This window comes from Micropterus dolomieu, linkage group LG15 (genome assembly GCF_021292245.1).
Source record: "Micropterus dolomieu isolate WLL.071019.BEF.003 ecotype Adirondacks linkage group LG15, ASM2129224v1, whole genome shotgun sequence".
NCBI lineage: Eukaryota > Metazoa > Chordata > Actinopteri > Centrarchiformes > Centrarchidae > Micropterus > Micropterus dolomieu.
In genome coordinates, this window is record NC_060164.1 from 668,784 (window position 1) to 696,182 (window position 27,399).

At 41.7% G+C, this 27,399-nt stretch overlaps 1 protein-coding gene across 1 annotated transcript; it reads left to right on the forward strand.

Annotated features, from left to right (window-relative positions):
* Window positions 1–1,018: 1,018 nt before the first annotated feature.
* si:ch211-51a6.2 (neurotrypsin) lies at window positions 1,019–27,399 on the forward strand. Its single transcript, XM_046071371.1, has 14 exons — window positions 1,019–1,090; window positions 3,523–3,562; window positions 6,643–6,885; window positions 7,288–7,426; window positions 11,049–11,224; window positions 11,791–11,938; window positions 12,850–13,028; window positions 15,653–15,794; window positions 18,141–18,355; window positions 18,545–18,686; window positions 22,284–22,562; window positions 23,280–23,402; window positions 23,952–24,232; window positions 24,951–27,399. Exons 1-14 carry the CDS (start codon window positions 1,019–1,021, stop codon window positions 25,268–25,270), a joined length of 2,499 nt encoding a protein of 832 aa, XP_045927327.1. The 3' UTR covers window positions 25,271–27,399.

The window sequence follows — 27,399 nt, forward strand, 5'->3', positions numbered from 1 at the left end:
TAAGACACACATCAGGTTTTATGTAATTTAAGTTACTGTATTAATAACCAGTTCTTGGATAATGCAATGTAACTACATCATCCAAAATGTACAGCCTACGTTCAGTTCAATCAACACCTCTCTAAAACTGTTTCAACACAAAATGAAAATTATAACCTTCATGAACGTAGAAGGTATTGCAGGACTGTTGAATTGGACTTCATTAGTTTTGGCTAAACTAGATTGATCCAGTGTACATTCCCTGTCAGATAACTGAAGAGTTGATTGGCTGCACTCTTTTTGTTAAATGGCCTACATCATATAAAACATTTGGGTTTAGGGAGGAACATGTCTTTCCAGGTCATTAAGTTAAATTATGAGTAATATATGTTCCATTCAAACTGATTAAATTCTGATAAACTGATCAAACCCGTTTAAATTCGTCATTGGTCTTGGTTAACCTGTGTTATTTCACCAGGATCAGGTCCATTCAGTCCTGCTGTCCGGGGAGTCCTGTGTGCAGTAGGTAGGCTTAGCTTAGACTCATTGGTATTCTCAGTCAAAACTTGGACTCCCTGTCTCCCTGTCTTTCTTTATTCTAGTCATATTATCTATCTAAAATATATCTGGCGCCTCAGGATAGACTGTTGTAAACTGGCTGTTTTAAGACTATTTAGACTACTAAGAAAGTGTAAAGATGAATTATTTACAGAGGCTCTTATGTCGGTCATTGGTATGAAGGTTAAGGCGTCACACCTTTTATTTATGGGAAACAGCTTTGACGTGCCACTGTGTGTGTGTGTGTTAGAGAGAGAGAGAGAGAGAAAGAAAGAGAGAGAGAGAGATATGTCCTTTGCTCGCCAACAGCGCGTCATTTTTAGCTCCGGGGTGGGTTGGATGTCTGGAGTTCAGAGCGCACCACAGCCGGCGGGCTGTCTTTGAGCGTGTTTTCTCGTCCGTTTCTGATCGCACGGAGAGGAAAGCTGATCAGAAGGCGGGCTGGGTGAAGGTGTGTGGAGGAGATGGTTACTTCAGCAGGATGGACCGGAGGAAAGTCGTGCCCGGGTTTGTCTCCTGCTGTCTGTTTCTGGCCCTGTTTGTCTCTGCAGAGGTAAGCAGACCAGACTCTCTCAGCCTATATCAAGCTGATGTTTAGGCTACGATTAGTCATTTAGCCTGGACCGGGACAGGCTGTGTCATGTTCCTATGTCACATGTCAAAAAATTTCTAGGATGTTTCCTGAAAATAACGTAGGCAGCCTTCTAATAATAGGGTAACTAGAGACAATAATCTGAAGCACCACACTTTAAACAAGTTTACTAACTCATAGATCCACATCAGACCCTCACACTGCACCTCATGAGTTGTTTTTTTGTTTCTTTCTCCAAGAGTTGATTAATCTCTTGTGGAAACCTGAGGTGGGCGCTAACAGCTTCCAGCAGGGATAAAAGAAAGCTGTAAGCAGGGAAGGCGTTGTTCAGTTTGAACACTTGTAACTCTGAACCTTACCCATCTCTTCATATAGCCTTGATCAGTTAAGATTTCTGATATGATCTTAAGCCAGGCTAAGATAACATATTGATGAGTAAAAAATGATGAACAATATCTGGTGATGTGATCAGTTTCTAAGTTGGAAATTTACCTTCAATTTTTGTTTTTGAAGCTCCAGAGTCTGTGGGTTCTCCTACAAGTCCGGCTGTCTACCAAACAACACCTGCTGTGCAAAAACAACTTCATTAAACATTTCAGAATCAGATATTTAACTGAGCTGCCATGGCCTCAGATGAATTGACTTCTAGCCTGTGTTACGCTCATAGCATCTCCCCTCTGAAGATCAGACAATTGAAAAGAAAGAAGAAAATCAAATCAGTAAGAGAATGTAAACAGACAAGGGGGTTATGCACTTTTTTAACATGAACAGACTGGGAATACAAAGAACACACGCATGCAATATGATAATAATACAATAATACAGTAGTGATAAAGTAAGGCAAGGCACGTTTATTTATAAAGCACATTTCAGCAACAAGGCTTTACAGTTAAACAGAAAACATGATAGCTACATAGGGAAATATAAAAAATACATTTAAATACATTTTTTTTTAGGTTCAAGTAACTATGAATAGATTACCAATAGCTAGCCAATCAGCACGATATGTTTGTAGTAGGCATGTTGAGTCAAAGACAACATTGATGCATAAATTACAAGATGTGTTTTCCAAAAACTACAGGTCTATGTGTGATCAGTGCAGTCTGTAAGGCTTGACTGTCGGCCTTAAGGAATTTGATGTTGTCATAGTAACTGCATATCTACACTGGGTGAACAATGTACAACACAGTTTTGGAAGATAATTACAGAACTGTAATTCCTTCACGTTTCACCCAGTATGCATTTCAACAATTTCAAACTGAGCGTCAGTGCTTTGAGCTCATAGTCATTGTTTCAGTTCAGATCCAGTGTGCTGGACTACAGAGAAAACTTAAATAAATGTCCACAGTCTGTCAATTTGTTAATTTTTTCACTGGTGATTGTTCTGTTTGCTTTATATTATCAGCAGGCCAAAGTCTACACTCATTTTTATTCACACTCACTGCAGATGTGACTCACACTCACATGGCTCAGAAATATGAACATGAAACACACAGTTTAACAGCATTTTCAGGTAAGGCTGGTTCAAGTCTACCTGATTTTACAACACCCTAAACCCCCAAACCCTGATCAGATCCAACCTGTCCAACACTGCAATTTTTTAAAAAAAAGCTCAAAGAACACAAAAAAAGTTACTTAAATGTTTACCACTTTACTTTAGAAAAGACAAGAGTTTATTGTTTAGGGGCCCTATGGTTTGCCTAGGCTCCAGATGTCCTGACTATTTATCTATCGGCATATGAAAGGCCACAATAAAGTCCTTGGAGGGAGATTTTACTGTTACTGCACTATTGAACTGTTGATGTTCATGACAGTAACCTGTTCATGGTCGCCTTATTAAATGCATTATATCCACTTCAAAAAGTTTATTCTTTCTCTTATTCCACCCAAACTTTCATTTTAGCCACAGCTGTCTGGTCATTTTTTTATTTCATTTAATTCAATCCTAAATATATGTTGAATGAAAACTGTCAGAATGAATTTGATACATGTTAATGATACAAAAACAATGTTTCATTGCATTGCACCTCATTCATTGCGATAATCTTTCCTTGTTCAGATCCGAAGACTCCGCCCCCCTTGACTATCTGCAACACTTTGCTATCTGTCAGTCACAACAGTGTCTGCCCTTCTGATTGATGAGGTCATTATTCAGTGGTGACAAACTCCTAATTCTGTACACTGCTAACCCAAACAGGCTCATGAAAAGCTGGCATAGTTAACAGATGTACCAACAAGGAGCTTCTCATCATGTGAGCTCCGGGTCTTCCGTGTGATATCTTAGATTAAAGTTGGGTCTGTGTCATGAAAACTGTTTAAAAGCCTTGCAGTAATCCATCTGCTTTCTACTTCAAACTCAGTATCTGTTCCATGACACTGTATTTCTTCCACAGGTCAATGAAGGTGCGCACTTGAATGTTGTGCAGAGTAAAGGTAAGGGTGATCTGAAAATCTTTATTAATATGAGGGTCTGTTTGGGGGAATGTCCACAGCTACATGAACATTACTGAAAATGTGTTGCCTCATAACTTGTGTGAAGTATGTAGATGAGCGAGGCACATAGGGCAGCACATCTGATCCTACCTGTTGTTTCACACTGTCATACCCAGTTGGTGGCCCACATTACTCTAACTATGAGTCCTGCTTCTTGTTTGCATCTGTTAGCAGTCCAGCTGTTGTTATGGCAAATGGTACATGACATCTAGGCTAGTGTTGGGAGACTCTGAAACAAGGTGGAACAATGTTCTGAGGTCTGATGAACTGAAAATTCAAACTGAGCTGTTTGGCCGTCACACTAAACACCATGTTTGGTGTAGACTAAGCACAGACAGCAGAAAGACTCCCCAGCATGAACCTGGTTTAAGTAGCAAGACAACAAGCCCAAACACAAAGCCAACGCTATACAGGAATGGCTTTAAAACAACAGTGTTAATGCCCAGAGGTGGCTTAGTCAGAGTCCAGACCTCATTCCAATCCAGAATCTGTGTTAGGACTTGAAATGCTGATTGTGCAATATGTGGAGCCCCCTGTTCATATACTTTTGGTCTGGGTCTGTTTTTCCTGGTTTGGGCCCTTTACTTGCAGTGAAGGGAAATCTTAATACTACAGCATACAATTCCCCCTTTGTATCCCCCTTCTTGCCTAGAAGAACCTGACTGGCCTGCCAGAGCCCCGACCTCATTCCATCCAACACCTTCAGGATTTTTTCAATTCATCAGTGTCCAACAATATTAACATCCACAGTGTTTGAATGTTGTGAAAAATCCAAGATGAGGTTCAGTCATTTTTGTAGGTACTGGCCATGTATTTTAATTTTTAATTTTTTTTTATTGTAAATTTTATAATCCCAGGTTGAGAGGTTTTCCATGTATTCTCAACCTCTGCTCAGACAAAACTGCTCCCACCAGTCAAGCCATAATTACCAATATCCTTTACCTTTCTGTCTAGTGTTTGCAGTCTATAGTATAGCCTTTATGCTCATTCTGTCTCCAACAACAGCATCCTGTGTATCTATCCTGTGCCTATAGCTCACAGCAGTGGATTCCCTGTAGATTACCTGAATTTCATGCTTCATGCCTTATGGCAATGAGGCTTCACCACTAATTGGAACAAAGACCTATACTGACTTCATACTTGTCAGATACTCCCACTGGAAAATGGATGAGCTGTCTCTTGAGTATTTTATGCTTGTCAGCTGTGTTGGCAAGAATCAACATGTGCCAATGTTGAGTAATTGACTGTGGGATTTTGTATAAATCAGGGTTGTTCATGTTGTTTGTTTGTGTGTGTGTGTGTGTGTGTTTGTGAGAACCAGTCACATAGTGTCTCCTCAGGAAGCAGTTTTATAGATCCGTTTTACAGTTGGCAGTGCTTCTGGTTGCTCTTAAGTGTCTTCCCTGCATCTAGCCACATCATTGTCTTGTTAAACCACCATCTGCCCCCCAGATGCATGAGTCATGTTGGACATGTACTTCAGCTTCATAGAACTAGTTTTGTTTTTTTTTACCAATCAAGTATTTTGTTCATCCCAGAGGATCATGTAAGCTCTTTGCTTATTTATGGGACTCTCAATTATTAGACCTGATAAGGGAGGTCACCTCTGACCAACCACATACTCATTTCAGCGCCACAGAGAGGCAATAGTAAAAGAAGCACTCAGATCCTTTACTTAAATACATTAAGTACATATCTAAAAAACAAATTCATAAAATGTGTTGTATTATGTATGCGAGTGTCAACGTGAGTGAAAAATAGTGTATAGAGATGGTGAATACTAAAAGCTGAGAGTGCAAAGGCAGACTGAATTGGCCAGCTCTGTAGGCTTGCCAGCTCATCAGTCCCAGTGAGCCGGCTCATTAACAACCTGCTCTCTGCCAGTCCACTTCCTGCTAGGGGAGGAGAAAACACAAGCAGGCCAGGCAGAGTAGAAGGAAGGGTCACCCCCAAGTCTCAACTCGCCAAATTATGTCTCCCTTCTCACCCTTCTGCAACCTGGTACCTAGAGCTTTTTGACGAATGGACAGATGGATGGAATGTAATTGATAGAAAACAACCCCCCAGGCGTAAAAAAAAAACTGAAAAAAAGAAAGACAGCTCATAACATGACATTGCCAAAACGACAATGTCAACTCAGGATAACTGTTGGTGAGTTCAACCAATTCCCACACCTTTCAACTTCATTGAAATACTACAAAAAAGGTGGCATAGCTTTAAATGCTTTAGAATATTTGAAATGGTCCTGCAAACCACTGACTTCAGGTTACACACTCTGAAGTGACTTTGAGAATAACATGGCTGGAGGATGTTTAGATCAACAGGATCATGTCTACCCCTTCAACTAAAAACTCCCAATTCACCAGACACCAAGCCATTTTTATTTTGTGAAGCGGACCAAAGACGGGAACCAAACCCATCCCTCAGAAAACAACAGTCTCATCAGTAGCAAAGGAAAAAGGCACAAACTCATAAAAGAGTCTCAAGAGCTGGTATTAGCTAAATTATCACTGGAATGTTTATCTAACATTAAGACTTCTCTTTGCTGTTCAAATGTAAAGGTCGCCAGTTTGACCTCTAAACTATTGTGTTTAACAGGAACAGAACCTGCGAGATGTCAAAAAAGGTACCCTGCTCTGTTAGTAGAAAGCTTCACTAGTGGCTCCTAGAGACTTTAATATAATATATTAATATTTGGTTAATATAATATATTAACACTTTGGTTCAGAGCAAATTATTATTATATAATAATTTGCTCTGAACCAAAGTGTTGAACTGACTAAACAACTGCCAAAATTGTGCCCCTCTGTTTGTGCTTTTTGTAAACGTATTCATGGAGAGAAAATTAGTTTGTAAAGACTTTTGACTAAAAACATAGTCATTCATCTTACTACATCTGGTGCTGTCTTTGTTTTTAATAATTATTTCTTATATCTTAAAGCTCATTGTTTTGTTGTTATTCATGAAATGTGATTTAGTAAAGACTGTATGACTGACTCTGTGATGATCTGTGTTTGCAGCTCCGCTCTCCTGTTCAGAAGGTTTTACAGAAGTGGGCTACTATAATGGCTCAGTTTCCCACACGGACTCAGGCTCCCCCTGCCTGAAGTGGACAGATTTCCCAGACTATATACGACAGTACCCGGGCCGAGGCCTGGGGGAACATAGCTTCTGCCGAAACCCAGACCGAGAGCCCAATCCCTGGTGCTTCTTCAGGCAGAGCTCCGGTGCCATCAGCTGGGCCTACTGCGACTGCCATCAGGGTGAGCTGTGGAAGGGCACCAGGTATCTGAGGATGTCTGAGCAGAGATGCATGGATGAATGGACAGATGAACGAATGGATAGACAGATGGATAGCCCCCTGTTCCTCCCACTCTGTGCAGTGTGTAAAGTTTGTCAGTGTTGGAATATTACTGTCCTCACTACATGTTAGAATTGCAGCAGCAACTGGAGCAGCAGTGTGCTAACCCACAACTTAGGTAATGTTAGTTACATTACTAGCTGTGTTGTTATTTGCTCTACATCTTGGTATTTGTCATGTTGTTGGACTTCTCCACATTCGCATACCTCACATATAAAAAAGTACCAAACTAAAACTTTATTATTCATATTTCCATGTACAGTAACAGGTTTACCTGTGGGAATTCTTCCTTTTCCATTTGCAGGTGCAGCCAGATTGGTAGGGGGGTCATCGGGCAACAGCGGCCGCCTAGAGGTCTACCTGAACGGTCAGTGGGGGGCGGTATGTGATACACACTGGACCGACCGTGATGCCAGTGTCATATGCAGACAACTTGGACTGGGGTGAGGGCAGTCTCACAGAGCCAAACATGTTTCTAACGACAATATATATGTGGACATGTTGAAACCATTATTTTTAAGTTAATTTGACAGGTACCCATATAAAAATATACATAAATGTCAATACTTGAAATGTGATGCATTATGCAGAGATATAGCTAAAAGCATATTTTCATTCCCAGTCCCCAGGATGCACATTACATACAACAAGCATTAGATATATCCTTATACTGTTCACTATGTGCATAGTCACAGGATGCACATAGCATTTACAAAACAGTTTGTGGTTTTTAAAAGTTACAACCTTAAGTATTTAAATTCATTGATGGTTACATTTTCTTTGCCTTGAATCTAGACTTCAGGATAGTATTGATTATTCTGTGCGATTGGAAAAAAACAAGCAACAGTTTTTTCCATGTTTACAGTGAGGCAGGAGTGATTAAGCCACTTGCTACTCCATTACAGATGTAATTTGGTTTGCCACTTCCTCTGCACTTTTTCCATGAGTGTAGATAATGGTGTCATCAGCATACATGTGTACATTTACTCCATGACTAAAGATTTGGGCTAAAGAGCTGCATTGGGATTGGGATCCCACGGGTCCCGCAGGACCCAACACAAATCGCGAGGGAGCGGACAGTTAGCAGTAGCGCTAAGACGATGGAGTCAACAAACAAAGTTAAAAAGAAGATTAAAGTGAGTGTATGCGGCTGCTCCCAAGAATGTACTGCACAGGCCTGACTCAAACTGGCGTCCTCGGGTACAGGAGGTGGACACGCTGATGAGGAGGCTAAAGCCCGTGGCAACTGGTACTGGTCACCAGTCAGCTAAATGTAAATGTAATGTAACATATAAAAAATCTTTTTCTATTGTAGGCTAATGTATTCCCCTGCTAGCTGCTCTTGGTCAGCGTCTCTCCTTCCCCTCTCGCACCGTGCACACACAGGCAAGATTGAGAGTGAGTTACTTTGGTTACATATGGTGATGCTGTTCATCTCTGTCACTATGAAACTTTGGGACAACACAGGAGGTGAACATGCAGACAAGGAGAACAAGGTGGGAGATTTTATCACCAAGAAAGACATGAAACAGAAAGAAAGACTATACCCACAATGCCCCCTTTGTCTAACTTGGAGTTGATGGCTTCTAAAAGGTAGCAGCAATCTGCTGAGTGATTGACTCTGAAGCTAACCTGCATAGGGTGAAGAGTGACATTACCAGTATTTAGATATGCAGTTATTTGCTTCATTACAAGGGGTTAGTGGTTAACCCTCTCCAGCACATAAAGAACAAAATCCCTGGCAGACCAGACCATCGCTAGTTTTCTTTCAGATCCAACAGATCCAACTGATCCACAGACGATACCATCTCCCCTGCTCTCCACAGCCCTTTCTTACCTTGAGAAAAACATTTACATTCAGTCATTTGGCTGATGCTTTTATCCAGAGCGACTTAAATTGCCATATATGACAGAGGTCACACTTCTCTGGAGCAACCAGTGGTTACGTGTCTTGCTCAAGGACACATTGGTAAATGTGTCTTATTCAGTGACTGTGCCATGGCCACCCCGACATCAGCAACACCACGTACATCATGTTGATGTTTGTTGATTTCAGCTCAGCATTCAACAAAATCTCCCCCATGAAACTGATTGGCAAACTGCGCACTCTGGGTTTAAATACAACATGGATACTGCAACTGGATATTGGACTTCCTCACAAACGGACCCCAGTCAGTTCGGATTGGTGGACTAATCTCCTCCACTCTAGTGCTCAACCCCAGAGCCCCCAGGGCTGTGTGCTCAGCCCCCTCCTGTTCACGCTGTACAGCCACGACTGCATCCCCCGACATGGAGAGAACTCTGTTGTGAAGCTTGCGAATGACACCACCATCATCGGCCGGAATTCAAACAATCACGAAACTTCATATTGGGAGGATGTTGACAGTCTTGCAGAGTGGCGCACAGAGAACAACCTGCTGCTCAACGTCAGCAAACCAAGGAGCGGATCTTTGATTTTAGGAAAAAGGAGGTGAAGTCACACACTCCTTTCTACATCAGTGGAGCGGAGGTGGAGCATTTGAACAGTTTTAGGTTCCTGGGAATCATCATCACAGAGAACCTGGCATGGTCATCTCAAATCTCCATGCTAGTAAAGAAAGCTCAGTAATGCCTGGAAACTTAAAAAGGCCTTGCCTATGCCAAGTAGAAAGCATCCTGACTGGAAACATCATCAACTGGCATGACATGGCCTCAGGTTGAAACTCCTCAGCTCCACCTCATCCTCAGAACTCCACCATGTAAAATAGTTATGTTATTTTTCTACCCTAATGTAGATAGTATTTATCTAGTGTATATAATTTTGAATAGAACAATTCATCTTAATATACAACCCTATGTTGTAAAATGATAAATAATGCTACCTTGTAAGCTTTATTGGTCTGTAGTTTAGTTCATGTGGGTACCAGCTTTAAAAATAGGTGTTATGATGGCTGACGTCAATGCTGTTGGAAAGGTATGCTTCCAACCCATACTGTATATACGTTTTGCCTTTGAGTTAGAGTGAGTTAATAATTAGCTTGCAGTTGCCTTTAGCCTCATTAACAATATTTTAAAATAAGTTGGATATGGCTTTTCTGAGATTCACAGTTACTTTAAGGACCCTAATGCAGAAAGTGAGGAGAACATGTCGAAGAAAAAGGACTTTACTGACCAACTTTCAAATGAACATGTGCTTACAGTGAGTGACTAGGAGGCAGCACAAACAAGAGGAGCAATGCAGAAAGGAAGCGCATGGAAAGACAGCAGGTCAAAACACAGGAAGCAGATATCATGCAGAAAATCAGGAACAGGAACAGATTAGTGGAATGTGAGCTCACAACATGTCAGACTGGGAAAGGACTGTTGAGCTGGTTATAGGCAAGGCGGTAAGCCAGAGTTGGAATAGTGAAGCCGAAAAGTGACATCAAAACCTGTGGCATCCCATCCCACTGCTCTCCATTCAAACCCGCGGGGTGGCTTTGTCCAGTAATATGCCGTCTATGGTTATAGGCTACACACTGAAGCACTGATGAGATTATGAGAGACGGGTGTGTCAGCAGGTGGGGATGATTTGCCAAAGTGAACAGATGAGATGGTGGATGTGAGTCAGGTGACCTGGATTGGTGGGAAAGTCCTAGGTATCTGGTGGACAGGTGGAGAATGGCAGGTCTGGAAAATTCCTTAGAAATGCATGGGTCTGGTGGAAGTGAGAAGTGGCTGGAGGGACAGAAACAGGAGCAGACTGAGCAGCAACCAACTGAGGTAGCAGTTTCCTAAGAGGTCGCTGTATATCACAGAATTAATTAATGGAAACATAGTTGCTGTGGGGACTATAATTAAAAGTACTTTATTAATTAATTAAAAATACTTGTAGTGTTGTGGTGGTGCTTTGAACAGATAAAACTGTATAAAACTGAGGGACTCTTGACTCTTTTTTCTTGGGAAAATCAAAGTATGTAAACATTTTGGGAAGTAATGTTACTGAATGCATTGAGCTTATGGCATTAATAGCTTCCATTAGAATTATCATTTAAATACTTGAATGTCTTCTATTAACATTTCAATGTCTCTATTACTTTCATGCAGTGAGATTGGCACAGCCCTGCAGCATTCCTACTTCGGGCCAGGTTCCATCTTCCACTATGAACGTCTGGGTTGCCGTGGTAATGAGAATTCCCTGCTGGAATGCCGGAGCAGGAAGTTTGTGACCAGCGACTGCTACCATGGCAATGAAGCAGGGGTGGTTTGCGCTGAACCTGAAGGTGAGACTAAACAAATACATCACTAATAAACGTATTGTGGATGCATCATATCCACATATAATGTTGGATACATACAGTAGGGCTAGGATTTTGTCTTGTTCGCACTGGTTGTTTATCTCACCATAGTTTCAAGACTCTGATTGACACACATATCAGCATTCCCTCAGAACTTAGCTGTCATGATAGGGGACAAGGCAGAAAACAGGTTTTTGGACTCAATTGCAGAAACCCTTCATGGAGGCAGAAATAAGTTGTTAAGTTTATTAAAACAATATAAAAAAGAGAAATAATCTGAATAGGCACAGCAGAAATACAAAAATCCACTGACAACAGCAAAAGTTATAATCCTTGGCTGGCTGACTGATAAAAGAAACTAAATCCTGGAAGCAACATAAAAGGACGAGCAGGAAGGTGAACGGAAAGAAAGTCCAAAACAAGAAGACAAATTTAACAGGCAAATTTTACACAGCTGGGGGGTACGCGTATATAAGAGCGAATGCCCACTACTGCAGAGACTTGGGTCTGAAAGCTTTCCAGAAGTCTTTTCTTGACCTTTTGTCTTTTAGGCACTGGCATCCCCTTGAGGCTGGTGGGAGGCCTGGAGGACTTTGAGGGCCGCGTTGAGGTGTACCATGGTGGCAGGTGGGGAACCATTTGCGATGACCAGTGGGATGACGCTGATGCTGAGGTGGTGTGCCGACAGCTGGGCCTAGGGTAAAAACAACTGCTGTGTTACTGCTACATAAAGAATGTCAATGTTCTAAGGGGAACCAGGCACTAGGGAAAAATGGGGTCAAAAAACACAAGTGAACTGGCACAGACTGTGAACAGACCACTTAAATACTAAAGTATTTAAACTCCACTTAAATACTTTAGTAATAGTAGGTCTGGAAAAAAACACAACAGAGGATGAGCAAATACAAAGGCTGGGAGTTATACCAAACATAAGAGGAGGGGGATGATTAAATAACAAGGAAAAAACAAAATCTAAAAAACACAGAGCAGAAGACAGGAAGAAAAGAATGGAGACTGAGCTGCCAAAAATGGGTCTCTCATGGGGCGAGGGAAAAGTAGCAGCTAAAGGTTGTGACAGGTAGTAAAACATTATCGCTGCCTTATGCCCCAAAGGGGGAGAGCAGCATAAGTACATAAGTATTAAAAGAAAAAGCACTCATTATGCAGAATGGCCCTTCTCATACTGTTCATGTACATTATCAGCGGTCCAAGCAGCAACAGTGGTGGAACATAAGGGGTCTGTTGCTGTGTCACTTCACATCTGACAAGCTTAGCTGTGATTTAGAACAGGTCCAGCTAAACTGGACACATGCAGAAGTTTAAAAACGCAAAAACAATTGCACCTGTAGGTGTAGGTTCAACTAAACTTCAGCTAAACCATTCTTCACATTTTGCTGTTTCACTGGGCAATATGTTAAATCTCTAAAACATTTAAACTTTTTTTGATGAAAAACAATGATCAGATTCTCCTGCTGTCTTTAAATGATTCATTGCTCTATTCAAACAACTACATTTGGCATCATATTCTATTAATATATAACAAACATTGTTTGGGTGTAAAAGACCTTGTGCTATACAAAAACGTGGTGTTTGTCTGTCCTGACCAACAGGGGCGTGGCCAAGGCATGGACATGGGCCCACTTCGGCCAGGGTGTTGGTCCCATCTGGCTGGATGGGGTTCAGTGTACAGGCAATGAACTCTGTCTGGAGGAGTGTCCTCATAACGTCTGGGCGCAACACAACTGTGACCACATGGAAGATGCAGGGGTGTCCTGCAACCCATACACAGGTCAGAGCCGAGGAAACATTATCTCACCGGGTCATATTAGATGACACTATAATGATTCCTAGGAATCAGCAACTGATTGGTTAAACCAATATGAAAAATTATATAAATAGCAAAATGTCTACTGTGTTTATATAAGCAGGAATCCTCCAATAATACATATCACTGTGATATCTAGAAGTTAAGGGCAATTGGACTTGCTGTAGATTGTTGAAGCTATTTCGCCTGTAGTCCAATGGTGGGCATTCCCTGGAGCTTAACGACTGTTGTTTCAATGAGAGTTGCTTAGGTCACAATGAGAATCACTGAGGTCACATTGTTAGGTGACATGGCTGTGATGTAAGGGTTATTTAAGGTGTGAAAGTGTGTTAAAACAGCCTGGAAAAGATGTCAGGACTCCACTGCAATACCCTGTTCACACATACAAACTCAAAGAGGCAGACTCCTTACTGCCTCTCACCAGCCTGAAGCTTACGAGCATGTTCAGTGTCAATCATTTACATACTCAGTTTGGTTATTTTGTCCCATTGCCACTATGTGGGATTACCACAAAGATGTTAATTTGCCAAGAAATATTTTTCTACACACCCTTTTTCTTATCTAAAGACACAGGAAAAAGTATGAGAACACTTTGGAAGTACCTGGATTTCTGCATAAATTGGTCAGAAAGTATGATCTGATCTTTCTCTTCTGATCTGAACCTTATGTGTGGAGGAAAATCGCACAACACACCAAAATCAAAAACTCATCCCAATTGTGAAGTATGGTGGAGGGGGAATCATTGTTTGGGGCTGCTTCTCTGCCTCAGGGCCTGGAAGGGTTGCTATCATTGACGGAAAAATTTGTTCCAAAGTTTATCAAGAAATTTTGCAGGATAATGTTAGTCTGCAATCGACCCGCAAACAGCTCAACAGAAGATGAGTGAAGCAACAGTACAACAAACCAAAGCACAGAAGTAAATCCACAACAGAATGGCTTCAGCAGAAGAAAATGTGCCTTCTGGAGTGACCCAGTCAGAGTCCTGAACTCAACCTGATTGAGATGCTGTGGCATGACCTCAAGAGAGTGATTTACACTAGAGGGTCAAGCACTTATTAAATCCAAGTCTTCACATACTTTTTCCACCCTGCACTGTGAATGTTTACACAGTGTGTTCAATAAAAACATTAACATAAAATTGTTTGTGTGGGATTAATAAGACTGTGTTTGTATATTTTTGTGACTTAGATGAAGATCAGATCACATTTGATGACCAATTTATGGAGAAAATCAGGTAATTCCAAAGGGTTCACATACGTTTTCCTGCAACTGTAAGTCCCGTAGCTTAATATAGTTAAATCACAGAGAATCAGAAAGCTCACAGCGAATATCAGCCTTGTCCCCAAAATCTTTAACATGAACAATGAAGTGGAAGAGAAAATAACTATGTGCCTCCATTTCCAACTGAACCCAAACAAGCAGGATTGGTTTTCTCCAGGTTGTTGCTTTCATGCAACAGAGAATATTTGCGTTAAACCTTTATCAACTTGCACTGCTCATTCACTTTTGAGTGTGGGGCAGCCCCAGGAAGTTATTTGGAGGTTTACTTCACATCTGTCTGTCAGTTGGTCGGTCAGCTGGATGGTCCACCACTTTGAAATATCTGAGACTGAAATATCTCAACAAATATCTGATGAATTGCCATGAAAGTTTGTCCAAACATTTGTGGACCCCGGAGGGTGAATCCTACAGACTTTGGCGATCACTTGACTTTTCCTCTAGCCACAACCACATGGTCCAAATTTTTTGTTTTGAGTGAAATGTCTCAACAACTTCGGGATGGATTGCCATGAAATTTGTTCCAGACATTCATATCCCTTCTGAAAGAACTTTGTCGACCCCTTAAATTTTCCTCGAGCACTATTATCAGGTCAAAATTTGTCCAGTGCTTTAGTTTAGAACCAAATACCTGCAAAACGAAAGACATAATCAGCTGTACTTTGTGTTTAGCATGTACAATGTTCACTAAGTTAGTGAACATTATACATGCTAGCATTGTGTTGCTCTGGTAGCATTAGCATTTAGCTCAAAGCACTGCAATGCCTAAGTACAGTCTCACAAAGCCACTAGAATGGCTATAAACCCATAGTTTTGTTTTGTGGCTGGAAAGTGATGTAACTTTATTTTATGATCGTTGTTTCAGTTTGACATTCCAGTTTGGCCTCCCTCACTCCTCTTTCAAGTCATCTTTCTTCTCTATCCAAAATGTGTACATTTCTGTCCTCAAAGATGTGCTTTAGATGTAGGTATACTACTGCGTCTTGACCTAAGGAGTTGGCTCTCCTGTGGTGGGCCATGCACTTGTTTTAGTGGGTGTTTCGTGGCCCTATTGCATAGGTCTGTGTATTCCTTGCTGTATGTTAACAACGCTACATAGGTTAATTGCCTTAGACTCCTCATCAGTCAGTCAGAACTGAAGAAACCTTTTGGACAATTGGCGAAAAGGTTTCCAAGAATCTAGAGCAAGTTCAGTTGCCTTTGACTTAGCACTGGTAGATATTTTATGACTTGGGTGGATCATTGTGATCTGAAGTTAGCTCAAAGAGATCACTTACACCAACACTAAAACAGATCCTGTGTGGTTGCAGATGGTGCAGTTCGTCTTGTGGGAGCAGACAGCCACATGGAGGGTCGTGTGGAGATTTACCACCAAGGAGAATGGGGCACTGTGTGTGATGACAACTGGACCGAGCTCAACGCCCAGGTAGTGTGTAGACAGCTGGGCTTCAGGTCAGTGCATCACTACATCTGTAACACACCATTTCTGTCACTATGGAACAACTCTGTGCCTTTGGAGCTTGTGTATATGGGGGCGGCTGTGGCTCAGGAGGTAGAGAGGGTTGCCCGTTAATCGGAAGGTCGGCAGTTCAAGTATCCTTGGGCAAGATGCTGAACCCCCATATTGGTGGCTGTTCCGCCAGTGTGTGAATGTTAGTTTCTGTTTGAGCACTTAGGTTCAGTGAATGAATGGTGAATGCAGATGCTTTGAGAGGTCAAAAAGACTAGAAAGGCGCTATACAGAGCATTTATCCTATGGTACATATCGATCTAAAGTAGGGAGGAACAACCATGTGCCATCATGTCTGCAGATAATCATTCTGTCAAAGCGCTCACTGTTTCTTTTACCTCAAAAATGAAAGGAAGTATTTTTATAAAAACCCACAAAGATTGAACAACAAACTGACAATTTGGCTAAGAGCCTTATAACTATCCATCCATCCATCCCTTTTTCTGCCTCCTATATGGGCTCCAGTCCAGATGGCAGCAGGCTATGCAAGGCCCGTCACATCCTCAACTTATTCTGGGGGATACAAAGGCATTAACTGGGATTTGGAATAAACTACAATATAAACCCTCCAGCATGTTCGGGGTCTGCACAGGCGTCTCCTCAGAATTGGATGTGCTTGGAATCAGAGACGGGTCCATGAAGCATCCTGATCAAATGCCAAAACTACCTTCACTTTCTCCTTTCAATGCAAATGTTCTACACCTTCCTAATTATTTTCCACCTACCTACTGCTTCTGTGGTCCTTCAGTATGTCTGAGCTCCTCACGTGACCCTAGGAACCCCTGCAAGAGAATCTAATTTCATCTGCTTGAATTCATGATCTCATGCTTTTGGTCACTACCAAGAGGCCATGATCATCAGTGAGGGTTAGCTAACTTAAAACTGAAACAGATTTTTCTCTGGGAGCATGAATGTGCTCAGCAAATGTCATAGCAGTCTGCCTGTAACATTAAGGAACATTGTTTGTGGAAATAGACATGGTGGTGTAAGACTGGGATTGAATGGCCACAGGATCACTACAATCACTAGGGTTCATCTGCTGAGGACCATCTTTGCTTCTCATTTGCCCTATTTCATGTCTCCTCAATCCTCGCTCCTCTGTGACAGGGAAATCAATATGGTGGAGTTATTAGGCTGCCTGGAGGCTTGAGCAAGGACACAAGAGACCATTGTAGCCCAGAGTACTTAAATCAACAATTAGAGATTAATCTCTGTGTTAATATTGAGAAAATCATACAATTCCACTTAAAATAAATAAACTCATTAAATTTTACACATACTGTTCAAATCCACTGTGAGACACCAATGTCCCTGTTGTTATTTTTAACTGAATCTGAGGATAAATCTATTCTGTAACTTGAATTTAGCTTGGATCCCACCTGCTTATTTCCTGGTTTGCTGTTCAATACATACAGTCAAAATCTACAGCTGTGTCCTGTGTTTCTGTTTCACTATGGTCACCCATCCTCTTCCTCATCTGTTCCTAAATTCTCTAATCCTTACAGTCACTTTGATTATTCATTTCTCACACATCCTTTGTGGAGGTCTTTAATTGGTGAGGTCTATTTTTTTTGCACTTTCTTTAAAACATAGGCTACTGAATATTTCCTACAAATTAAGAGACAATCTCATCATAACTTGGATTATTGCATTATGATCACTACAATGTACAATAATACGACTGTGTGCCCAGTACAGTACATCACAACATCTGTGCAAATACAAACTCCAATGTATACAGAGCTGTTAACACTTGAAGACTGACAGCTGATCTAGTTATGCCATTGTCATCAGAAATTGACAATGTTTAAGATGACTATTCAGATAAAAAGGACTTGCATCTTATAGATGCCAGGATGAGACACAAGGGAGGCAAATGAGGAAACAGTTAAGCAACACGTGAATGACCATGAGTATCCACAGTAAGGTCCATAGCAAATTGAACATTTTGTTATACATATTGTGTACAAAGCTGATAGTTTTGCCTATGGGTGGTGTTTGAAGAAAACTGATTTACTGATGGGTGCCTTCAATAACATAATTTCAACAAACTGAAATCAGCCTGTAGCGGTTGGTAAGAATGAAAACATGGTGACAAAAAAAACAGTTGTATATCTCTGATATATAAGACATGAATGTTTGATAACTGATTAATGAACAAAACTAACTCATAAATCATAAAACTTTATTTAGGTTACAGAGTTTTGGTGATGTTGTTCTGTATGCTATTGAAATGACTGTCCATAGAGAGATAGCATTGATGTTCTGTGGCTGTGCCTTGTCTGCAGCGGCCGAGCAGAGGTGGCACCTGATGGGGTTTATGAAGAAGGCCAAGGTCTCATCCTGCTGGACGAGTTGCAGTGCCAGGGAACAGAGGCCAGTTTACTGGCCTGCACCCACTCTGAGTGGGGCCAACATGACTGCTCCCACAGTGAGGATGTAGGTGTCCGCTGTGAGAAGGGAGGTGATGCCAATGAGATACCAGGCCTGTTGCCTCCTATTGGTAAGTAAACACATTGGTGGCTATTGAGGACAGAAGGCAAACAGTTACTTTTACCACCATATTACTTTTGTAAAGGCCAACAATCTCAGGATATGTCAAAACTTGCTAGCATCTGAAAACCTTAGGTCATGAATAACTATCATCAACAACACTCTAATGGCGTGTTTTTCCTGCAATGTTTGTTTGCAGGCCCTGTGGTGCGTTTGGTTGCTGGAGAGAGCAGGAAGGAGGGTAGAGTGGAGGTCTTCATTAATGGCCAGTGGGGAAGCGTGTGTGATGATGGCTGGAATGATGTCAATGCAGCTGTAGTTTGCAGACAGCTGGGATTCACGTTAGTATGATTACAAAAGACAGTGAGACAAAGGTGTTTGCAGTGTCTGAAATGGAAAGGGTTCATCCTCATGGTAGCATCAGTGTGTTAGCCATGCTAGCAGTGTGGCTCTTGGGATGGCAAGGACAGTTGGTTGGTTGGTCAGTTCACACTTTAGTCCAGAGTAAAAGATCTCAGCAAATACTGTATTGATAGTCGGGACATTTTTCCATACATTCACTAACTAACTAAATAACAAAATATCCATCCATTCATTATCTTCTGCTTATCTGGGGTCGGGTCTCAGTGTCAGCCGGCAATGCAGGGTATTCCGGACATCCCTCTCAGCACCAACACTTCCCACTTCCGTGCTGGGGGATCCTAAGGCATTCCCAGGCCATATGAGCTATGTAATCCTTACAGTGAGTTCTGGGTCTACCTCGGGGTCTCCTCCCAGCAGGCTCATTTCTATGCTAAGGAGCAGCAGCTCTGCTCCAAGCTCCCTCTGGATGTCAGAGCTCTTCCTGTATCTCATGCTCCATTTTGCCGTAACTCGTGAACAGGCAACTCACTCCCAACCTGCTTAATCCACAGAAGATGTGTTGGATGGGTTCAAGAGTTCCTCAAAGTGCTCTTTTCACCGCTCAACAATTTTTCCAGTGCAGGCGAAGCACTGCTTTCCCTTCCTGAGTCATCAAACTGTTTGGAAGAAATTCCTTGATGCCTTCTCCAAAGCCTCCCTAAACTCCTCCAACAACCAGGTTTTTGCTTCAACAACCACAGACGTTGCGGACCTTCTGGTTTCCATGTACCTGTCTGCCGCTTCAGGAGACCCCTGAGCCAACCAACAATGAAAGGCCTCCTTTTTCAGCTTGATGGCTTCCTTCACTGGTTCTTAGTTTGCTGCCATGACAGGCACCAATGACCTTCTGACCACAGCTAATGCCAGCCACCCCTACAATGGAGGCTTTAAACATGGCCCACTTGGATTCCAATGTCCCCAACCTTCTCCAGGATGCGTAATACATTCATCCGGAGGTGGGAGTTGAAGATCCCACGAACAGGGGGCTTTACTTTACCAGGTCTGTCCAAAAACCTCCACTGCCATCTGATCCAACTCACCAGTGTGTTCAATACATACATACAGCCGCAGGTGTGATGATACCACCACAAAGTCGTCATCATTAACCTTTGGCCTAAGGTTGTCTGGTCACAAGTATACTTGAACAACCATTATGGCCAATCCAGGCTAGTCCACAAGTCCAATAACAAAACAACATCCTGGTTATGATCACTTACTCACTTCCTCCCAGTCACCCCCTCAAGGTTTCTCCATCATTGCCCATGTGAGTGATGAAGTCTCCCAGTCCCCAGCCAGAATCTCTTCCAGAACACCACCCAGAGGGTATTCCCGAGCTGCTGTTTAGTGCATATGCACACACAACAGGCAAAACCTTAGCCCCAGGGACTCGCAGTCGCATAGAGTCAATATTCTCATCCTCCGGGGAGAAGTTCAAAACAGCTGCGTTCAGCCAGGGGGACCTTGTGAGTATCCCCATAGCTGTCTGGTACCTCACACCCTGGGCAGCTCCGGAGAAACAGAGAGTCCAGCCCTCCAACTCTCCCGGAGTTTGGTTCCCAAACCAGTGCCATGCTTAGAGGTGAGCCCAACTTTATGTAGTTGGTATCACCACCTCCCACAGCCCATTGCTGCTTCCCCACCAAAGACGTGACATGCCATGTCCCACAGACAAGTCTGCGATGCCGGCAGTCAGCATGCCTAGGTCCCTGCCTTTGCCTGGAACTCACCTTGTAAAGCACTCAACCCCAATGCCTATCTCTGCAGGTGGTGGGGCCACAGGGTGAAATAAAAATAATGAATGTAGAGGCCAAGTACTCAGTTTCACATGCAGTAGGTCTTAGGAACCTTAATAATAATAATAACAAACCCAATAATTAAATATGATGATAATAATAATAATCCAGTTAAAAGGTTAAAACATAATTGAACTAAAATACAGAATAAAAACATAAAAACAACAAATACATATTTGAGAGAATGCAATTCTTAAATGATGTATAACTCTTTAAGAGAGCCTCCTGAGCACCGACCCCCTTAGTACTGGGGGCAGCACACGATCTTTACAACCTTTTACTGTTTTCGCCGTTTTCATTCCAAAAATCAGCTGATTTGTTGCTAAAAATATTGCCGGCACCATCTTGATTATTGCACAGTACCTGGGAGCTGTGCCTGTCTTCTCTCGCCTTTTTCTCGGTCTGGTGGCCGACTCGTAGTAGCTACATAGACATCTAGGGTATCAAATGAAAGGTCTGCTCAATCCGGATCGATTCTCAAGTTACACGCCTGTAAAGCATGGGGGTGCTTTTGGTCACAGGAATGTTAATATTTCAATGTTTTGGAAGCTTTATGTTATTTGGAACGTTGTTTTATGGACAGAAATAGTATGTTAAAGATAACTCCCTATAAAAGTCAACATTAGTAACAACAACAACAAAGTAAATATTAACAAAATATGGACATTCACCTGGTATATTAAAAAAAAAAAAGTATAACTGTTGTATTTTAGTTCATTTTCATCAAATTTACAGTTCCAATTGTCATTCCAGGTGTATTAGAAGATATTAGGTTGCATAATATAATCTATCTGATGCTAGTTTTGATGGTTTATTTTATAGACATTGCAGAAACAGAGCTGGCCTGCCTGATCTTCTCCACAGGTCGTTCCAGAATCAAGGGGCCCTGGCTCCGAAGGCTCAGTCTACTCTGGTTTTAGCCTCGACCTAAGAACAACTAACAGACCACTACCAGAGGATCTCAGGTTGCACTCAGGCTTGTAGGGGGTTAGCAGGCCAGAGATATAAAGGCGTCAACCCTATACATGGCTTTAAAGTAATCATGGAGTTCTGAGGATTCTTTTGTTGGATCATTTGAGACGTCTGTGGCATTCTGGACCTGTTTATAATAGCTTCCAAGTTTAGTTTTAAATGGCAGGATTGTAGTTTGCTCAATAACACTGCGTGGAAGTCATCAAGATACAAATGGAAACTGATGTGGTGCTTTTGACCTTAAGGTACTCATGACCATGAATAAACTAATTCAATTCAAATTCAATTGTATAAAGCAGCTTGCCACCTAGATGAACAGACACACACAGTACAGTGTGTGTCTGCTGATTTGAGCTACTGAGCTGGTCACAGAAAAGACACATTCTTCAGTCACCCTAAGGCAGAGCAGGAGAAAAGGTAGATTAAAGCTTTTATTTAGGTGAATAATATTTTATTGCTAAATGTTTCAAATGCCAACTTCTTTCGATCTTTATCAGAGCTAAATACTAAAAGTTATTTTTACATTTTATTTGTATCAAACAATTTTAACACCAGAATATGTATATACCAACATATAACATGAGAAGGTATGATTTGTTGTAATGAAAGGATTTGTACAATCACAGTAGTAACAGTGGACAGCAGACAAATAAAATGGACTGGAAATTTTAAAAAAAATACATAAATATACTACATGTAATAAATGTATTTATAGTACTAAAAGGAACAAATAATAATCATGATGTGTGTCTTTGTGTGCTGTCCTTCCAGTGGCTCTGCTAAAGCTCGATCCATGGCGTACTTTGGTGAGGGTCAAGGTCCAATCCATCTAGACAACGTCCGATGCGCGGGCACCGAGATATCCTTAGGCCAGTGTCCGGCTTTGGGTCAAGATGGCCATGACTGTCGCCACAGTGAGGATGCCGGTGTTATCTGTGATTACACCCTGGACCCTGTCGGGGATGGTGCCATGGCAATGCAGACCTGTGGCCTGCGACTCAATAAGCAGCGGCGTCGACGTAGGATCGTTGGAGGAGATAAGTCACTTAGGTTAGCATACACAACACTCTGGCTTCATTGAAATGGATGCAGATTCACATGTACAAAAGGAGATGTAAGCAACATTCACTACCAGACTCCAATGAGAAAAACAGGTAATTTTACCTCTTGGGTCATTGTTAAAAACACTTGGATAGAAACCAAATAAAGCTCACCAAAACTTTGTTACTTTTTCCTTTATCCCAGCAGTTTGGTTTGGTTGAAATAAACCCTTAATTCACTGAAATATTCTGGCTCTAAGCCTTAGCCAGCAGCTGCAAAACGAGCCATAATGGCTGCAACATAATCCTTGGGGACAAATGCGCCCATCAGAGTAGCCTACATCCACTACAAGCGCAACATGACAACATTTTTAAAAGGATCCCTACAGAGATGGACCTTTTCATAAGAGGTTTATTCAAAACTGAGAAGTACGGCAAAATACAGTCCACTGTGAGAAAAACCCCCTCATGGAATTTGGCGCTGCAGTGTGTTTGCGAATGTAGGGAGACATTCATTGTGACCACTACAACCAATACAGATATACCTCACTGTATAGTTTGGTATATGTCTATAATTTCTGAAAAATGTCAGATTTTGCCTATTTTGAGTTTCTGTGTGTGCAGATGTCTTGACAAGTCAGTGGAAATATGCAGCTGTTTCAGCCAGCAGTAGCCCCCCTGAAGTCCAACTGTGCGCTTGTGTGTGTGTGTATGTGTGTGATTTCAGGGGGGAGTGGCCCTGGCAGGTGTCTCTGTGGCTCAGGTCTCAGTCTAAAGGCAATCATCCTCTGTGTGGAGCATCACTTATCAACCCCTGCTGGGTTGTGACCGCCGCCCACTGCTTTAAGAGGTAGGAGACAGCTCCCTCTAATGGTCAACTTGCCTCTAATCCAAGAGGCTTCTTCAGTTCAAAAAGGATGCATGCTTGTTATTGATTGATTGTCACATAGTTCTTTTCCAGCTATGCATTATTAATGGAATCTGTATGTTTTTGATTGTTACGACATAATGGACCTCACACTGAAATGGACAAGAATTTAGCAGGATTTGTGAATCTAGTAATTCTGCTGCATTGTTGACCATTAAAATTGTAATTTTTCCTGGTAAATGTCACACACACAAGACCAAATATGAAAGTCTAAACTATGTTTTTTAACTGGGTGACTCAAATGTAAGTAATTAGAAATCCAATCTATTTGCTTGTATTCAGCTTTTGGTAGCGTTTTTATTTTTAACAATTTTAAATTTTAAATCTTTACCTAGTGTTGTGTATTTTGTATTTGTCAAAATAGTATGAGTATTAATCATGAGTAGTACTATAGTTTGGGGTTATGCATGTCATCTAATATGAATTGCACATTAAATCATTATTAAGACCATCATTTGTCTCATCATCCAGATTTGGGAGAGACCCCACCCGCTACGTGTTGCGCTTGGGTGACTATCACACTGCGGAGCAGGATGACTTTGAACGCACCTTATCCCCTGAACGCATCATTATCCACAGAAAGTACCAAACTCAGGGCTGGGAGTACGACATCGCCCTGCTGCGGCTCAAAGGCTCAGAAGGCAACTGTGTGGCATTCAACCCCCACATTGGTGCAGTGTGTCTGCCAGAGCCAGGTCACAAGTGGGAGAAGAGGCCTGCTGCCTGTGTAATCACTGGCTGGGGTATCACAGGTAACTACACTGCTCAGACCATTGCATGTTTAGCCCTGTCCTCAAAGGGTTACAATGACATGGGGAGTTCCATCTGCTTGTCTTTAAATGAACTTTCATCATAAAGGGTTATTACATCATTTTGGTTTATATGCCACTTTGGTGTCAAGGCCATAGTCTTTATGTCCAGTACAAAGATACAGCAGGTTTTTAGCAACCCTGTCATGGTTAGAGTAAGGTGGTAGTCCTGGAGAAACATTGAAAAAAATCCACCACTGACAGTAAACGTTGAATTGCCTATACCTAACGACAAGCAGGACATTTTAGTTTAGCATCCAATCAGAAGTGCCACAAGCAGTATAGTGCAGAGTGATGCACATAATGTATAGTGGTAATATATAGAATAAACAGTAAGGGATAGATATGAATACGATAAGAAATAAGCTTTGGGTATCAGCATACATATACCTGTAGTACATGTCCAAGGGCAACACGCCCCATGTGTTATTGTGTCTTGACTGCTGCATTGTGGTGTGTCCGGTGTGTGCTTTGCACGTCAAATGCTACATAACATGCCCTGTGTACAGCGCACCCTATGGTCCTCCCGAATGTTTAAATAACTTTCGCTTCATTATTTGTATTTCTATTGGGTATCCTCTACTTAATGCTTTCACATCACTGTCCTCACATGTAAATAAGATGAGAACACTTTTTTTTCCTGTGTGCTTCCTGCTGTCAGACTCAGAGTACTCCCGGACTCTGCTCCAGGCCTGGGTCCCCCTTCTTCCACCCTGGAAGTGTAAGAAGCGATATGGTGATCGCTTCACCAGCCGCATGCTGTGTGCCGGGAGCCTGTCGGAGCACCACCGTGTGGACAGTTGCCAGGGTGATAGTGGGGGTCCGCTGGTTTGCCAGGGGGAGGGGGGCCGTTGGATTCTGACAGGGGTCATCTCCTGGGGTCATGGCTGTGGTAACCCAGCTTTCCCTGGGGTGTACACACGTGTTAGCAGGTTCCTGCGATGGATTGACAAGGTCATCAATAAACCCTATAAGAACTAATGATGGAGGATATTACCTAATAATAATGAATAGCCAATGCTAGTAAGTGGCCTTGTGGCAGGAGGTGTGTTAGAAGAAGGTAAGAATTAAGCCCGCTGGCCATTGCTTGTGTGTTGTGCCTCCTAGACTTTTACACTCTTGTTGGATTATTTGTTTCCTTTCTCACAACACATCAAAAAGCATGTAAAATACATTGTATAATATCGTCACTACAATCAATATTTCATGCAGAGGCGCTGGTAGGTTAGTACGTAGCTTACCTTCATGACATGTTGTACTTTTGACATTCACCCGAACTGCAATGTGTCTGCTTCTTGCACGTCTTCATCAAACCAGTTCAATGGTTGCTTCTTCTTTCATCCCACACTCACAAAAGGGTTTCTGCCAACATAAATGCACTAACAAAATGGCCATATCTCTCACTGTAAACTGATTGTTATCAGTGTTAGTAGAGTTAGCAGTGCTTTGCTGACCAATAAGGCTGCACTGCTTCACAATATTAGTGTTCCAATGGTTTGCCTGTTGAAAGCTATTATTGTGAAGCATTGAGGTTAGAGATGTGGGTTGACCATGGTCTAAGCTGTGGTTCCCTACTGTGAGGCCATGAAAATGCATATGATCATGGCAGCGCAATACAGGCCTTCATGGGTCCAAAATTTAGGATCTGATCTGAAGTGGAACAGTGGAAAAACCTGCCCGAACCCAACATACATAAATATATTTATTTAGTGAAGGGTAGGATTGCGGATAGAGAATAGTATCCATCTAAACAGACTGGACTAGAGGACATGTTGACACACAGACCAGAGACCTGTGACAATCAAATTTGTCTCTGGCTACTAGGAACCAAGTGGACCCATGAAGACCTCTGCTGGGTACAGTTAAACAGTGCTAACAGTGCTGTACTAAACCAGTCATGTAAACGGTTGAACAACATTGCACTAGAAAGCATGCCTTAAAATCCCACTGGGTCACCTTTAAATGAACCTCATGCAGGCCCGAGCTAGTGAAGGAATGACAGTACAGGAAAAAACAAATACATTTGAAGAATGATGTGTAAGCAGTAGAAGTAGAAGTACAGTGAATTTGCATGTAGACATTTTATTTGTTTTATTAACATTCCAAGTGTGCATCTCTGAACTAAACCCACAGGTCTAACCGTTATTTATCATTACTCTAACCATTACATGACATCATTGTCGCCAATTTATTTTTTGTTTGCTAAAATGTAACTAATTACAGGTCTATAAGACAACATATACAAAGTGCAAGTCCATTGATAGGCTGTCTACACGTAGCTAAGAGAGGCTTATAATCAAGACTGCATAACCAATCAGCAAAAACACCTGGGGCCCCAGAGCCCAGGGCAAAAAAGCCACTGGTTCACTGTTTGGCATTTGGTTTGTGGTAATTTAACTGTAACTATGTTTGGGGATGTGGGAAGATGTATATTATCAAATGGGAGGACCCTGCTTTCAACTGAGCTTGAGGCCGTGTCTTAGAGAGGGTCCCTGTGTCAAAATATTCTGTACATGTAGAAGCTTCAGAATTTAAGATTTTGTGTTTATATGGTGAATAATATGAAATTTATTTGTATTTATTTTTGGAATACTGTACACATTGGTGTGTACAACTGAAGCTTTACAACAAGGTATATGTGTTCTGTTCTGCATTGGTCAGTGCAATTTTAATTTTTTATTGTTTTAATTTATTTTGAAAAAACATCAATGTTTACTTTGTTAAGCTGTATCTATTTACGTATTGTTCATATTAACATGGTCACATTCCACTATGAGACTAGAGAAATGCAAACATTGCTGTAGGTAACAATGCTGCTGAGACATTTAATATGTTTCTCAGCTACTGGGAACCAGAATCCAACCACAACACACTTAACAGGGACTAGCTGACTTGTTTCTATTCAAACTTGAAGCATTTTGTTCATGTAGCAGATACTATTCAATAAATCCATCCATCCATCGTAAACCACTTATCTTGCGTACAGGGTCACGGGACTATTCAATAAATGTCTTTTTTCATTTAAAATTATTAAAATTTCCGATCCCCTCTCAAATTCTCTCCTACTGTGTGATCCATGCTCTATAAAATTGTAAAGTTCTCAAACAAAA

Excerpts from the sequence above, each read along its gene's own strand:
- si:ch211-51a6.2 (XM_046071371.1), top strand. The coding sequence starts at position 1,019 with ATGGACCGGAGGAAAGTCGTGCCCGGGTTTGTCTCCTGCTGTCTGTTT. Across the intron at positions 11,225-11,790 it reads GGTTTGCGCTGAACCTGAAG|GCACTGGCATCCCCTTGAGG; the intron begins GTGAGACTAAAC and ends TTTGTCTTTTAG. Across the intron at positions 18,687-22,283 it reads TGCAGACAGCTGGGATTCAC|TGGCTCTGCTAAAGCTCGAT; the intron begins GTTAGTATGATT and ends CTGTCCTTCCAG.